This window comes from Scyliorhinus canicula, chromosome 2 (genome assembly GCF_902713615.1).
Source record: "Scyliorhinus canicula chromosome 2, sScyCan1.1, whole genome shotgun sequence".
Lineage (NCBI taxonomy): Eukaryota > Metazoa > Chordata > Chondrichthyes > Carcharhiniformes > Scyliorhinidae > Scyliorhinus > Scyliorhinus canicula.
The window spans coordinates 62,904,414-62,920,372 of NC_052147.1; the positions used below are offsets into that span (position 1 = coordinate 62,904,414).

At 44.4% G+C, this 15,959-nt stretch overlaps 2 protein-coding genes across 2 annotated transcripts in view; one reads left to right on the forward strand and one right to left on the reverse strand.

The window, feature by feature from the left end:
• The window catches only part of psma3 (proteasome 20S subunit alpha 3), a 38,810-nt gene extending 28,378 nt beyond the window's left edge, over positions 1-10,432 (forward strand). The window contains exons 8-11 of the mRNA XM_038779973.1: positions 284-330; positions 6,565-6,632; positions 10,005-10,069; positions 10,168-10,432. Coding sequence (XP_038635901.1) covers positions 284-330; positions 6,565-6,632; positions 10,005-10,069; positions 10,168-10,209 — 222 coding nt within the window. The 3' untranslated portion in view covers positions 10,210-10,432. The remainder of the gene's footprint in view (positions 1-283; positions 331-6,564; positions 6,633-10,004; positions 10,070-10,167) is intronic.
• LOC119954595 (F-box/WD repeat-containing protein 7-like) overlaps positions 1-15,959 on the reverse strand; it is a 233,011-nt gene that overhangs the window by 148,665 nt on the left and 68,387 nt on the right. The window lies entirely within an intron of this gene.

Below are 15,959 nucleotides of genomic sequence, written 5' to 3' on the forward strand. Positions count from 1 at the left end.
AATTTTGGAAACATTGCCAATGTATACTTGACCATGTAATTATATTCTCTTGCCAGTGGAGGTACTGCAGTGTGCCAGGTTTAAATGTGGATGTAATTATTTGACTTTAAGGATTCATAACAATGCATGACTTTAAAATGGAGGCTGAACTAGGCCTTTGTGCCAGAGTCCAATTGTCCTTTGATCTTTAACTCCACTTATGCTTGATAATTCAGAGAACATGTGCAAGTAATTAATCGACTAGTATATACTCGCTCACTTTTTCTCCTGTACTGCTTTATAGATGAAAGACCTGACTTGCAGGGAAGTGGTTAAAGAAGTTGCAAAAATGTAAGTTTTTTTTATAAATGTTTTTTATTCAGTTTTCATGTTTTATATTGAACAAATTGTTAGAGAGAGAGAAACAAAAAAAGAACACGCAAAAATTAACATATATATTTACAGGTGAGCATCTTCGTAGTAATAACTGTGGCCTCCCCCTTTTCGCCGGCATACATATTTTACATTCCCCAACATGTTTATTGGCATTTATTTAGTTTGGTTTTGGGCCTTAGCTAGCCATCAAACCCCCGTAACGAGCCCGTAGCCCCCCCCCCCCCCCCCCCCCCGCTACCTTCCCCTGACTATTCTTCCTCTTGTACGTTGGCCACAAACAGGTCCCGGAACAATTGCATGAATGGCTCCCACGTTCTGTGGAAGCCGTCATCCGACCCTCGGATGGCGAATTTGATTTTCTCCATTTGGAGAGAATCCGAGAGGTCGGACAGCCAGTCTGCAGCTCTGGGCGGTGCTGCTGACCGCCAGCCAAACAGGATTCTACGGCGGGCGATCAGGGAGGCAAAGGCAAGGGCGTCCGCCCTCCTCCCCAGGAATAGATCTGGCTGGTCTGAAACCCCGAAGACCGCCACTATCGGGCATGGCTCTACCCTCACCCCCACCACTTTGGACATAGCCTCGAAGAAGGCTGTCCAGTACTCCACAAGTCTGGGGCAAGACCAGAACATGTGGGCGTGGTTGGCCGGGCCTCTTTGGCACCGCTCACATCTGTCCTCCACCTCCGGGAAGAACCTACTCATACGGTTTCTCGTTAAGTGGGCTCTATGTACCACTTTTAGTTGCGTCAGGCTGAGCCTTGCGCACGTGGAGGTGGAGTTGACCCTATGCAGTGCTTCGCTCCAGAGTCCCCACCCTATATCCATCCCCAGGTCGTCCTCCCATTTCCTTCTTGTTGCGTCCAGTACGGTGTCGTCCCTATCTACCAGTCGGCCATACATGTCACTACAGTTCCCTTTCTCTAGGATACTTGCGTCCAGTAGGTCTTCCAGTAGTGTCTGTCGTGGCGGTTGTGGGTACGTCCTTGTCTCCTTTCGTAGGAAGTTTTTGAGCTGCAGGTACCGTAGCTCGTTCCCCCCAGCTAGCTGAAATTTCTCTGTCAGTTCGTCCAGTGTTGCGATCCTGTCGTCCGTGTATAGGTCCCTGACTGTCAGTGTCCCCCCGTCCTGTCTCCACCTTTTGAAGGTGGCGTCAGTCAGTGCTGGTTTGAACCTATGGTTGTTGCAGATGGGAGCCTTGTCCGACATTTTGTTCAGGCCAAATTGCTGCCGCAGTTGGTTCCAGGATTGGAGGGTGGCTGTCACCACTGGGCTGCTGGAGTGTTTTTTGGGTGGGGATGGGAGTGCTGCCGTGGCGAGGGCCCGGAGGGAGGTCCCCATGCAGGAGGCCTCCTCCGCACGCACCCACTCGGCTTCTGGCTCCTGGATCCATCCCCTTACTCGCTCGGCTGTTGCCGCCCAGTGGTAGAATTGTAGATTCGGGAGGGCTAGCCCCCCCCTGGATTTTGTTTTCTGTAGGACCTTCTTTGGGATCCTAGCATTTTTACCCCCCCATACGAACGCCATGATACGTTTGTCCAGCGCTATGAAGAAGGCCTTGGGGATGTAGATCGGAATGGATCTAAACAGGAAGAGGAACCTGGGCAATACGTTCATTTTGATCGTCTGGACTCTTCCTGCGAGGGAGAGTGGGAGTGTGTTCCATCTTTGCAGGTCCTTTTTTACTTCCTCCGCCAGGCTGGTGAGGTTCCATTTGTGGATCCCTTTCCAGTCATGGGCTATTTGGATCCCCAGGTAGCGGAATTGATGTCGGGCTTGTTTGAACGGCAGCCCCTTTAGTGCTCCCCCCCCCCCCCCCCCCCCCCCTTGCTGGTGTACTGGGAAGATCTCGCTTTTGCTCATGTTGAGTTTGTAGCCCGAGAAGGCTCCAAACTCTTTCAGGAGCGCGATGATTCCGTCCATGCTGCTTTGTGGGCCCGAGATGTAGAGGAGCAGATCGTCTGCATAGAGTGAGACTCTGTGCTCTCTGCCTCCCCTTCGGATCCCCCTCCAATTTTTTGCTGCCCTGAGCGCAATTGCTAGCGGTTCGATTGCTAGTGCGAACAGCAGTGGGGACAGTGGGCATCCTTGTCTGGTGCCCCTGTGCAGCTGGAAGTATTGGGAGTTGGTATTGTTGGTCCGTACACTCGCCATGGGGGCGTTGTATAGGAGTTTTACCCACGCGGTGAACCCTGTTCCAAGCCCGAACTGCTCCAGTACCTCTATGAGGTATTTCCATTCGACTCTGTCGAAGGCCTTTTCTGCGTCCAGGGAGACAATCACCTCTTGTGTTCTCTCCCCGGAGGGGGTCATTATCACGTTCAGCAGGCACCTGATGTTCGAGGTGAGCTGTCTACCTTTGACGAAGCCCGTCTGGTCCTCTGTGACCACCTCAGGTACACAGTCTTCTAGCCTTTTGGCTAGGATTTTGGCGTCTGCGTTCAGCAGAGATATGGGTCTGTATGACCCACATTCCGTTGGGTCTTTGTCTTTCTTAGGTATCAGCGAGATTGAGGCCTGTGCTAACGTGGGTGGCAGTGTGCCCCTAGCTAGCGAGTCTGTGAACATCTCCCGCTGGTGCGGGGCCAGCGCTGTCGCAAATTTTTTGTAGAAGTCCGCCGGGAATCCGTCCGGTCCCGGCGCCTTCCCCGTCTGCATGGAGCTGATACTGTCCATGATCTCTCCCAGTGCTAGTGGTGCTTCCAGGTCCCGTTTCCTGCCCTCTCCCACGACTGGTATGACCAGTCCATCAAGGAACCGGTTCATCCCAGCCTTCCCCGTTGGGGGCTCTGAGGTGTACAGCTCTTGGTAGAAGGCCTTGAAGGTTTTGTTAATCCTCTCTGGTTCTGTTTCCAACATGCCTCTGGTACCCCTGATTTGCCCAATTTCTCTGGTGGCTGCCTGCTTTCTCAGCTGGTGTGCCAACAGGCGGCTGGCTTTGTCTCCGCGTTCGTACAGGGTCCCGCGCGCCTGGCGGAGTTGGTGCACTGCTTTCCTGGTGGAGAGCAGGTCAAAGTTCCTTTGTAGTTCTTTTCTCTCCGCCAGGAGCTCTACGGTCGGGGCCTCGGAGTATTTACGGTCTACCTCCAGTATGGAGTCGACCAGCTTCTGCCCAGCCACCCTTTCCTCCCTATCTCTTTGCGCTTTGAAGGCAATGATTTCCCCTCTTAGTACGGCCTTAAGCGCTTCCCAGAACGTGGAGGATGATACCTCCCCGTTTTGGTTGTTCTCCGTGTACTCCGCTATGGCCCGCGCTATCCTTTCGCTGAAGGCCTTGTCAGCCAGTAAGGCACCGTCCAACCTCCATGTGGGGCGCTGGGCCCTTCCCGTCTCCAGCCGCACGTTCATGTAGTGTGGGGCGTGGTCTGATATCACAATTGCGGAGTATTCCACCTTGTCTATCCCTGGAAGCACCGTTTTCCCCACCACAAAGAAGTCAATTCTGGTGAACACGTTGTGTACTGGGGAGAAGAAGGAGAATTCTTTCTCCCCCGGGTGGGCGAACCTCCAGGGGTCCACAGCTCCAATCTGCTCCATAAAGTGACCGAGTTCCCTTGCCATGTTTGAGGTTTTCCCCGTTTTGGGGTTTGATCTGTCCGTCTTTGGGTCCTGTACACAGTTGAAGTCCCCCTCCATGATTAGTCGATTGCAAAAATGTAAGTTTATAATTTCTCAAAATTGGCGAGAACAATTTTTGCTATTTAGATTTACTTTAAACAGTCTTGCTGTCTGAAAGTCAATAAAGTGATCAATTTACTCTTAATAGTACAGCAATAGAAAATCTTTCCATTTTTTCCGTTGCCATTTCTGCAGGCATGACTAGTACAGAGGTAGATTCAAACATGTCTTTTGTACTACAGCAGCCTTCATATATGAGCATAGACAATAAGTGCCAAGTTTGGAGGAATGCAGACATCACTAGCAGTTCACTTCTCAGCCCATGTCTGTACGCATACTGTCTGCATCAGTTCTCTCTGTTCAGCAGTGAGAGGTAGGACTTTAGTGGCTGAGGCCGTCCAGCGTAGCAAAATTTAGGTGTTAGACCAAGACCATTCTAGTGATGCATTTTCGCAGAAAATACTAAAAACTGTTAACTTTTAAATTAATGCTTTAAGTATATTCTTTGTATGACCCACATCTGAGTACATTTTTAATTCATCATTTGATATGCAAGATACTAGGAGTTAATTATTGACATTGGGATGTATAGAATAATCATTTTAGTAGCTTAATATTAATATTAAAATATTCAATACTGAAAAAAATAGATTTTTAATCCTGAGTATTGCATTCAACTTGTGTTGTATTAGCAGTTTTAGTATATCTGTGCTTACCACATGCAAGATACACAATTTCAATTTTATGTCTTCCCTGGTAGTTGCAAGAACATTTTTTTACTAATCTTGGTTCGTGCTTGATCTTGTTTGTTTACAAATACATCACCAATAACTAAGTGGCTAAAACCTAAATTGTTGTCCACATGAGCAGGCAACATTCTTTTTAAAGGTTAGAACGCCTGACAATAGTGCAGTTCTCACTTTGATATCAGGATGTATTATATCCATTTTCAGTTGTAGATTTGAGTGAATACTTCACTTTTGCTCTAGCTTGACTATTGTGTTGTAATTTCAAGGAAAAGCTGAAAGGGAATTCAAAGTAAAACATTTTCGGGAATGAATGAGGGCACCAGAAAAATACATGTCTTTGTGACATTCTATGATTGCTAATTTTGATAATACCGTAACTGATTTTACTTTTTCTCATCAACTTATCTCCTGGTGTTAATTACTGATGCCTCCCTCAAGCAGATACTTGACTGAAAGTATCATCTATGGGGCCGAGATTTTAATCCAGCTCCGGCTGAAGGCAACACTACTTACTGTTTCTGCAGGAATGTACAGATCCTTTGTGAAATTAGTTCCAAAATTGCCTAACCCATTCCTTTGCGTGTACACTTGAAAAACATTCAAATTAGTCTTGGGCGTAGAATGGCTATGTGGGGAATTAAAATTTTGTACTGTTGGATATATGTGTTGGGGTTTGATACAGAATAAGAATAGATATTTGCTTTGCACCTGGTGGTGCTTATTTGTTGTTCCATTGCTCACTTTGTCTCTCGGATACAATTTATTTAGAAAACGATAGGGTAATAGGAGGTAATATGTACTGTGCAGCCAAAAGATAAGTGTAAAATATGATTTTAAAAATAAAGACAGAGGAGCGTGTTAGCTGTCTAGTATTTGATGTTAAATTGTAGAACTATTCGAGTGGGTTAAAACTGGTTACCAATGCTGCCCTGGGCATATTTATTGTGTTTTCGAGCTCAATGATTTTACAGTCAGTGAGTTAATTGCCTGTACAACCTGCTTAGAAATGGGCAGCACGGTAGCACAGGGGTTAGCACTGTGGCTTCACAGTTCCAGGGTCCCAGGTTCGATTCCCGCTTAGGTTACTGTCTGTGCTGCATGGTGCTCCGGTTTCCGCCCACAATTCCCAAAAGACGAGCTGTTAGATAATTTGAACATTCTGAATTCTCCCTCGGTGTACCCGAACAGGTGCTGGAATGTGGCGACTAGGGGCTTTTCACAGTAACTTCATTGCTGTGTTGATGTAAGCCAACTTGTGACAATAAAAATTATATTACTTGGCTTTCGCAAAAGCCAGTATAAAAATTCAAGCTTTAAGATGAGGTTGTTGCCAGCCTGATGTACTTAGACTAGTGCGAATTACATGTAATGGTACAAGTGGAATAATTTTACTTTTAGTGCTGAGTTAATCAGTTGATAGTAAATCAAAATGAATATTGCTATCGTTTATTCTCAGCTGGGCCACCAGATGGAGCAGTTACTAATCTATTTACAAATGTGTCAATCAATGGTATATTATTAGGAAAGTCCCCTTCCATAAGGAGGAAATAGAAGGGGATTCTGTTGTAGCTGTATTCTCCTAATTGTATGTCCCTACAAATAAAATTTTATTTATATAATACACAAGTGTAATATTAGTTCTAAATATAGATTGGCTGATGAAGACTGGTGAAAAACATTTTACTTAATTGAAGTCTGGAACAATCTAAGGTTTTTAAAAAACATTCTACTGTAGTTAATTTTTCAGAATTCTCTGTGCCTGTCCCCTCTTACAATATCTTTGAAATTTTGTACAAATTTTAAACTATTTACTATTTTACCTTCAGAATCTACATAGTCCACGACGAAGTAAAGGATAAATCCTTTGAGTTGGAGCTAAGCTGGGTTGGAGAAAGTAATGTATTTTCTTTTAAAAATTCTATTCTATGTGTAGTGACATTGTTATTTTGACAAACCACTCATTCTTTAACAATAACATTAGTAATTTTGACTGCACGTCAGTTTAAAAATACCTTTGTTGGGGGAAATAAGTTAACATTTCTGCTGACTTCTGTATGTTGCATATTCCTATGCAGTACTGTTTAATCAACACCACATGTAAAGATGATGTTACAATCCCCAAATTTGCATTTTGAATCCGTATTTCAATCAACTTTTGATATCAAAACAAATTAGGCCTAACATGTACTCAACTGAGGCTGCAAACAAGGGGCTGAGAGTTCAAAATGTTGGCGCACTTTTCTGGCAGACTGTGTAACCTGATGAGATAGACAGCCCCACAGTATTCCAAACTGCTGTTAATTCATCAGACAACTGGCTCATTGGTACAAGCGTGAAGGGTCTGGAATTTTTCAAACTCAACTGTATGGAACTGTAAAAGCTATGCCTTAATGAAAAGCATGGTTGAAAGATCAGGAAGCTAACTTAACTACACAAGGATAAAATGCTAGAAAATCTCAGCAGGTCTGGCAGCAACTGGAGGGAGAGAAAAGGGCAAACGTTTTGAGTCCAGATGACCCTTTGTCAAAGCTTGACTACACTTCCTCGTAGCCTGTAAGGACTCTGTTTCATTCGCCCAGTTTTGTTTTGAATTCATTCTGATGATACAACTTTCATTCCAGTGCTTTTGATATGTCTTCCTGCTTGTTCAACTGAGGAAATGGGCGAGGTACTAAATGAGTACTTTGCATCAGTATTCACCAAAGAAAAGGACTTTGTGGAAGATGATTCTTGGATAGGGTGTGTGGACAGTCTGGGTCATGTTGACATCGAAAAGGAGGTATTGTGTGTTTTATAAGACATTAAGGTAGATAAGTCTCCTGAGCCGGATGAGATTTACCCCAGAATACTGAGGGAAGCAAGGGAGGAAATTGCTGAGGCCTTGACTGACATCTTTGTATCCTCATTGGCTGCAGGTGAGATCTCAGAGGAGTGGAGAATAGCTAATGTGATACTGCTGTTTAATAAAGATAGCAGGGATAATCCAGGAAACTATAGGCTGGTGAGCCTACGTCGGTAGTAGCCAAATTATTGGGTTATTCTCAGGGACAGGATATATACCCATTTAGATACAAATGGACTCATTAGCGATAGATAGCATGATTTTGTGAAGGGGAGGTCGTGCCTCACTAACTTGATCGAGTTTTTGGAAGAGGTGACAAAGATGATATAATAATCTTTCATTGTCACAAGGATGAAGTTACTGTGAAAAGGCCCTAGTCGCCACATTCCGGTGCCTGTTCTGGTAAGCTAGTACAGGAATTGAACCCGCGCTGCTGGCCTTGTTCTGCATCACAAACCAGCTGTCTAGCTCAGAGTTAAACAAGCCCTATAGGGTGGTGGATGTTTTTTACGTGGACTTCAGTAAAGCCTTTGACAAGGTGCCTCATGGCAGACTGGTACAAAAGGTGAAGTCACAGGATCAGAGGTGGCAAGATGGATACAGAACTGGCTCAGGGTAGCAGGTGAAGGGTGTTTTTCTGAATGGAAGGTTGCGACTAGTGGTGTTCCACAGGGATCTGTGCTGGAGCCTATGATGTTTGTAGTGTACATAAACGATTTGGAGGAAAATGTAGCCGGTCCGATTAGCAAGTTCGCAGATGACACCAAGGTTGGTGGAATGGCAGATAGTGTGCGGATTGTCAGAGGATACAGCAGGACATAGGTTGGAGACTTGGGCAGAGAAATGGCAAATGAAGTTCAATCCAGACAAATGTGAGCTAATGCATTTTGGTAGGTTTAACTTAGAGAGGAAATATACAGTAAAGAACAAAACCCTTCGGAATATTGAAAGTCAGATCTGGGCGTACAGGTCTTTGAAAGTGGCAACACAAGTGGACAAGGTAGTCTAGAAATCATACGGAATGCATGCCTTCATTGGGTGGGGCATAGAATATAAAAACTGGCAAGTCATGGGTGGCATGGTAGCCAGTGGTTAGCAATGTTACTTCACAGCGCCAGGTTCGATACCTGGCTTGGGTCACTGTCTGTGCATGTGTAGAGTCTTCACTTTCTCCCCGTGTCTGTGTGGGTTTCCTCCGGTGCTCTGGTTTTTGGACATTCTGAAATCTCCCTCCGTGTACCCGAACAGGCGCCGGCGTGTGGAAACGAGGGAATTTCCACAGAAACTTCATTAGTGTTAATGTGAGCCTACTTGTGACAATAATAGATTATTTTTGCAGTTGAACAGAACCTTGGTAAGGCTGCACTTGGAATATTGTGCACAATTCTGGTCGCCACAATCCCAGAAGGATTTTGGAGAGGGTGACCAGGGTGTTGCCTGGTCTGGGGGGGGTGTCAGCTATGTGGAGAGGCCGAATAGACTCAAACTATTTTCATTAGAATGGAGGTTGAGGGGTGACCTCATTGAGGTCTACAAGTTTGAGGGGCATGGATACAGTGGATGAGCAGGCACTCTTTCCTGGGGTGGAGGGGTTAGTCACCAGGTGGGTTCAGGTTTAAGGTCCATAGGGCAAAGTTTAGAGAAGATGTGCGAGGCATACATTAACACATTCAAAAGGCATCTTGACAAATAGATGGATAGGATGGGTATAGAGGGATACGGCACTAAGGAGTGTTCAGGGTTTTGGCCAAGGGTGGTATCATGACCGGTACGGAAGGGCCTGTTCAAGTGCTTCTTTGATTTCCCCCATAATCATGATTGACAGGGCCACAATATTTCATGCATTTCTGCTCTCACCTCCTCCCAGAACCACAAGAGGGTTTCTCTTGGCCGCACTTTGCACCCCACCTGCCTCTGTATTCAATGAATCATTCTCCATCTTGCAACCTGATGCCACCATAAAATAGATCTTCCCATCCCATTCTTAAGGGATCATCCTCTTTATGAAATTTTGGTCCGCTCCTCAGTCATCTGCAGTACCCCTCCCTTTCTTACCATGCTTTTTCCATGCAGGCCAATGAGATGCAACACCTGTCCTTTTACCACCTCCTTCCAAGTGACTTTCAGTTTATTATGCTGTAATTGCTCCTCAGGATGTGGGGAAATAAAGTGTGAGTTGGGTGATTGCTTTGCAGAAAATCTCTGTCCATTTCTAAAGCATGACTGAGCTTCTTGGTCACCTATCATTTTAATTCTCCACCTTGGTCCCACTCTGACCGTTGTCCTCAACATTCAGGCTTGGTAAACCCCAGCAGTACATCTATTTACATGTTAGGCATCTAGAGATGGGAGGCAAAAAAAAAAAGACTGAAAGATATGGACTTCTTGATACTTTTATTATAATTCAATGTTTTTTTTTTACAGTTACAAAAGGCAGACATGAACTTGTACCTAAAGATATCAAAGAGGAAGCAGAAAAATATGCCAAAGTAAAATGCAATTGTAACAATCTTAAATTTCAATGCAACTTTTATGATTTGTGCTTTGCATAATGCATTTTCCTCACCACACTTATTTTCTTTCTCAGGAATCGCTTGAGGAAGATGAATCTGATGAAGACAACATGTAATTAGTTTTTAAAATATACAGTACTGTTTGAAACTAAACTTCACTTCTCCTCCCTTTTCCTTTGTATTGTTAAGTGATACAGTATCAAGTTAAGCTAGTTTTCTAATGTCTGTAAATTTGATCTTTACAAAATACTTTTGAAAATGGATCTGAAGACAACTTCACATGGTTAAAAGATGAAATGCTGACAGCGACCAAAATAAAAATCTTACCTATTGACTAAATTATTTCTTACATCAACTTTATTAAAAAGCAGTGCATTTTCTCTGGAGTGAGGGAGCAGTTGTTACAATTACTGTGGCCAAGCTTAATGTGATCTCGAGGTGAGCCAGTCCTTGAACACTAACTATATAGATTCCTGAAAAAAGATTCCATAGAGCTGGAGGATATCTTTTGGCCCTTCAAGCCTGCTTCGCCATTTCTCACGATCATGGCCGATCATCCTAATCCATAGCCTAATCCTGCTTTCTCCCCATAACCTTTGATCCCATTCGCCTCAAATATATTCAATATTTTAGCATCAACTTACTGTAGTGATATGTTTCACCCTGAATCCTCAGACAGTGACCCCTGGTTCTTGACACACCCACCATCGGAAACACCTTCCCTGCATCTAACTTGTCTAGTCAGAATTTTAAGTCTCGAGATAGAACAAAGAACAAAACAGCACAGGAACAGGCCCTTCAGCCCTCCAAGCCTGCGCTGATCATGTGTCCTATCTAGACAACCGCCTATATCCTTCTACATCTCATCTATTCATGTGCTTATCCAGATAAGTCTTAAAAGGTCGCTAACTTATCTTCCTCAACCACCTTGCTTGGCAGTGCATTCCAGACCACCACAGCCCAAACTACACCCCCCCCCCCCCCCCCCCCCCCCCCCCTTGACCTTGTGCTGCCCTGGGAAAAAGCCTCCAACTGTTCACCCTATCTAATAGTTTTATAAACTTCTATCAGGTCACCCCCCAGTTTGTTCAATCTCTCATGGCCAATACCCTCCATATCATCCTAGTAAACCTTTCTGTACTCTCCAAAGCCTCCACATCCTTCTGGTAGTGTGGTGACCAGAATTGGACACTGTATTCCAAATGTGGTCTAACCAACATTCTATATAATTTGAACACAATTTGAGCTTTGTAACTCGATACCCCGTCCTATGAAGGCAAGTATGGCATATGCTTTCTTGGACCTGAACGCCCAGATCTGTGTGTCTATGCTCCTGATGGTTCTGCCATTTATTTTATAGCTCCCACCTGAATTGGATCTACCAAAATGCATCACCTCACATTTGTCAGACTTAAAGTCCATCTGCCATTTTCTGCCCAATTTTGCAGCCTATATCTATATCCTGTTGTATTCTCTGACAATCTTTATCACTATCCGCAACTCCTGCAATCTTAGTATCATCCACAAACTTGCTAATCAGACCCTCTACATTTTCTTCCAAGTCATTACTGGGACCTCTGGTCTTTGTAATATATATTAGAGATCCCTAACCACTAGTTACAGACCTCCATTCAGAACAACACCCGTCCACTGCTACCCTGGGTCTTCTATGGCCAAGCCAGTTCTGGATCCATCCAGCTAGTTCACCCCCGACCCCGTTTAATCATTTGCACCAGCCTGCCATGAGGGACCTTGTCTAGTACTGAGGTGCATGTAGACAACATCCACAGCCCTTCCCTCGTCACCTCAAAAAATTCAATCAAATTAGTGAGACATGACCTCCCTCGTACAAAACCAGGCTGTCTGTCGCTAATAAGACCATTCACTTCCAAATGTGCATCGATCCTATCTCTGAGAATCCTTTCCAACAATTTCACTATCACTGTGCAGTACAAAACCAGTTCAAACTCAAAGCCTATAATTACCCGGATTATCCTTGCAACCCTTCTTAAATAACGGTACAATATTGCTATCCTCCAATCCTCTGGGATCTCACCTGTGGCCATTGAGGACAAAGATTTCTGTCAGAGGCCCAGCTCCTTCAATAATCTGGGATAGATGCCACCTGGTCCTGGGGATTTGCCTACACTTCCTCCCTCGTAATAACGACCTGTTCTAAAGTGTGCCTGAGACACCACCAATCAACAGGTCCCTCCCCATTGAAATACTGTTATGGGGCAGGGTTTAGAAAGTATATCATGGAGTTAGGTTACAATGAGCACAAGGGCCTGCCTTTCAGGTGTTATTACAGAGGCCTTAAACACTTTTAATCAAAAATAAGTTTTATTCGACAAATTTAGTTAACATTTTTCTAAATACACAGTAAGCATTTTTAAAATCAATTACAAACATAAACACCCCACACAGCTACAGTAATTATGTATCACCCTTAATAACTTTCCCCTTTTAGCTGTTTCAATTTAATAACAAGATCCCATTGACCAAACACCCCTTTTCAAAGGTGTGACCCAACACACGGCACTCTATCTTTAAGACTTGGTATGGATACACCTATTTCCTTCCCGAAAACTGTTATCACTTTTAAGTTATCAAGTAATCTGGAAACAGCTTTTAAAATCCCGATAGGCACTTCTTTATCAACCTGTGCAGTACAAAACCAGTAAAAACTCAGAGCCACAGCCCAGCTCCACCCCACACTGACATCACTGAAGCCATGTGATAAGACAAAAACCTTTCTTAAAGGGACTCTCCCATGACCATACCAATGGAAAATAATCATTAAGGACCTCACGTACTTTCTCTGGTTCTACACCATTTCCCTCAGTCCTTGAGTGGACCAACTCTTCTCTACCCTCTTGTTCTTAATATATGTATAAAATGCTTTGGGATTCTCCTTAATCCTGTCTGCCAAGGATATTTTGTGACCCCTTTTGCCCTACTAATTCCCTGCTTGAGCTCTTTTCTACTTATCTTGTATTCCTCAAGTGCTTTATCTGTTTTTAGTTGCCCGTACCTCACATATGCATCTTTTTGACAAGATTCTCAATTGCCCTGGTTATCCATGGTTCCCGAATTCTGCCTTTCCTTTCTTTCCTTTTTACCAGCACATGCCTGTCCTGCACTCTCATCAACTGTTCCTTAAAAGATTCCCACATGCCAAATGTGAATTTAGCCTCCTAATCTGGTTGTAGTTAGCCTTCCCCAAATTTAGCACCTTAACCCGAGGTCAACACTCGTCCTTTTCCATGAGTATCCGAAAGCTTACGGAATTGTGGTCACCGTTCGCCACATGTTCTCCCACTGCAACTTTGATGACCTGGCCGGGCCCGTTCCCTAGTACTGGATCCAATAAAGCCCCCTCTCTAGTCAGACTGTCCACATATTGTTCCAAAAAATCTTCTTGGACAGACTTAACAAATTCCTCACCATACAGACCCCTAGCCTTAAGGGATTTCTAATCAATATCAGGAAAATTAAAGACTCCCACTAAAACAACCCTATTATTTCTATATCTATCCAGAATCTGCTTACCGATCTGTTCAACTTCCAGTGGGCTGTTGTGTGGCCTGTAGTACATCCCTTCATAGTGACTGCTTCCTTACTGTTTCTGAGCTCTACCCACAGTGCCCCTTTACTAGATTCTTCCATGGTATCCTCCCTCCGTACAGCTGTAATATGTTCTCTAAGCACTATTGCAACTTCCCCACCTCTTTTACCTTCCTCCCTGTCTCGCCTTCAACACCTATATTCTGGAATATTTAGCTGCCAGTCCTGTCCCCCCCCCCCCCTTCATTCTTCGGAACTCCGGCGAGAACAATCCCAACCTAGTCAATCTCTCCTCAAATGACAGTCCAGCCATCCCTGGAATCAGTCTGATAAACCTTTGCTGCACTCCCTCTTTCAGAAGATTTTTTTTAAGGGGATGTGGAGGAAAACATTTTAACTGCTTTGAAGTGCTGTTTTTATGCACATTCATGCATAGGATTTGGGTTGAACATAGAACATTACAGCGCAGTACAGGCCCTTCGGCCCTCGATGTTGCGCCGACCTGTGAAACCCCTCTAAAGCCCTTCTACACTATTCCCTTATCGTCCAGATGTCTATCCAATGACTATTTGAATACCCTTAGTGTTGGCAAGTCCACTACTGTTGCAGGCAGGGCATTCCACGCCCTTACTACTCTGAGTAAAGAACCTACCTCTGACATCTGTCCTATATCTATCTCCCCTCGTGCTAGACATCACCATCCGAGAAAAAAGGCTCTCACTGTCCACCCTATCTAATTCTCTGATCATCTTGTATGCCTCAATTAAGTCACCTCAACCTTCTTCTCTCTAACGAAAACAGCCTCAAGTCCTTCAGTCTTTCCTCATAAGATCTTCCCTCCATACCAGGCAACATTCTGGTAAATCTCCTCTGCACCCTTTCCAATGCTTTGACATCCTTCCTATATTGCGGCGACCAGAATTGCAGGCGATACTCCAAATGCGGCCGCACCAGAGTTTTGTACAACTGCAACATGACCTCATGGCTCCGAAACTCAATCCCTCTACCAATAAAAGCTAACACACCGTACGCCTTCTTAACATCCCTCTCAACCTGGGTGGCAACTTTCAGGGATCTATGTACATGGACACCGAGATATCTCTGCTCATCCACACTACCAAGAATCTTTCCATTAGCCCAGTACTCTGTCTTCCTGTTATTCCTTCCAAAATGAATCACCTCACACTTTTCTGCATTAAACTCAATTTGCCACCTCTCAGCCCAGCGCTGCAACTTATCTATGTCCCTCTGTAACTTGTAACATCCTTCCACACTGTCCACAACTCCACCGACTTTAGTGTCATCTGCAAATTTACTCACCCATCCTTCTACGCCCTCCTCCAGGTCATTTATAAAAATGACAAACAGCAATGGCCCCAAAACAGATCTTTGTGGTACACCTGGACTCCAGTCTGAACATTTCCCATCAACCACCACCCTTTGTCGTCTTCCAGCTAGCCAATTTCTGATCCAAACTGCTAAATCACCCTGAATCCCATGCCTCCATATTTTCTGCAATAGCCTACTGTGGGGAACCTTATCAAACCGCTTTGCTGAAATCCACATACACACATCAACTGCTTTATCCTCATCCACCTGTTTGGTCACCTTCTCAAATAACTCAATAAGGTTTGTGAGGCATGACCTACCATTCACAAAACCGTGTTGACTATCTCTTATAAACCTTTCTAAGACTTTGCCACAACAGAAGTAAGGCTCACTGGTCTATAGTTACCGGGGTTGTCTCTACTCACCTTCTTGAACAAGGGGACAACATTTGCTTTCCTGTAGACAAAGATGACTTAAAGATCAAAGCCAAAGGCTCAGCAATCTCCTCCCTAACTTCCCAGAGAATCCTAGGATAAATCTCATCCGGCCCAGGGGACGTATCTATTTTCACACTTTCCAGAATTGCTAACACCTCTTTATGAATCTCAAGCCCTTCTAATCTAGTAGCCTGAATCTCCATATTCTCCTCGACAACATTGTTTTTTTTCCTGTGTGAATACTGACGAAAAATATTCATTTAGCACCTCTCCTATCTCCTCAGATTCTACGCACAACTTTCCACTACTGTCCTTGACTGGCCCTACTCTTACCCTTGTCTTTCTTTTATTCCTGACATATCTATAGAAATCTTTCGGGTTATCCTTGATCCTACCTGCCAAAGACCTCTCATGTCCCCTCCTAGCTCTCTCTTTAGGTCCTTCCTAGCTAACTTGTAACTCTCGAGCGCCCTAACTGAACCTTCATGTCTCATCTTCACATAAGCCTCCTTCTTCCTCTTGACAAGCGTTTC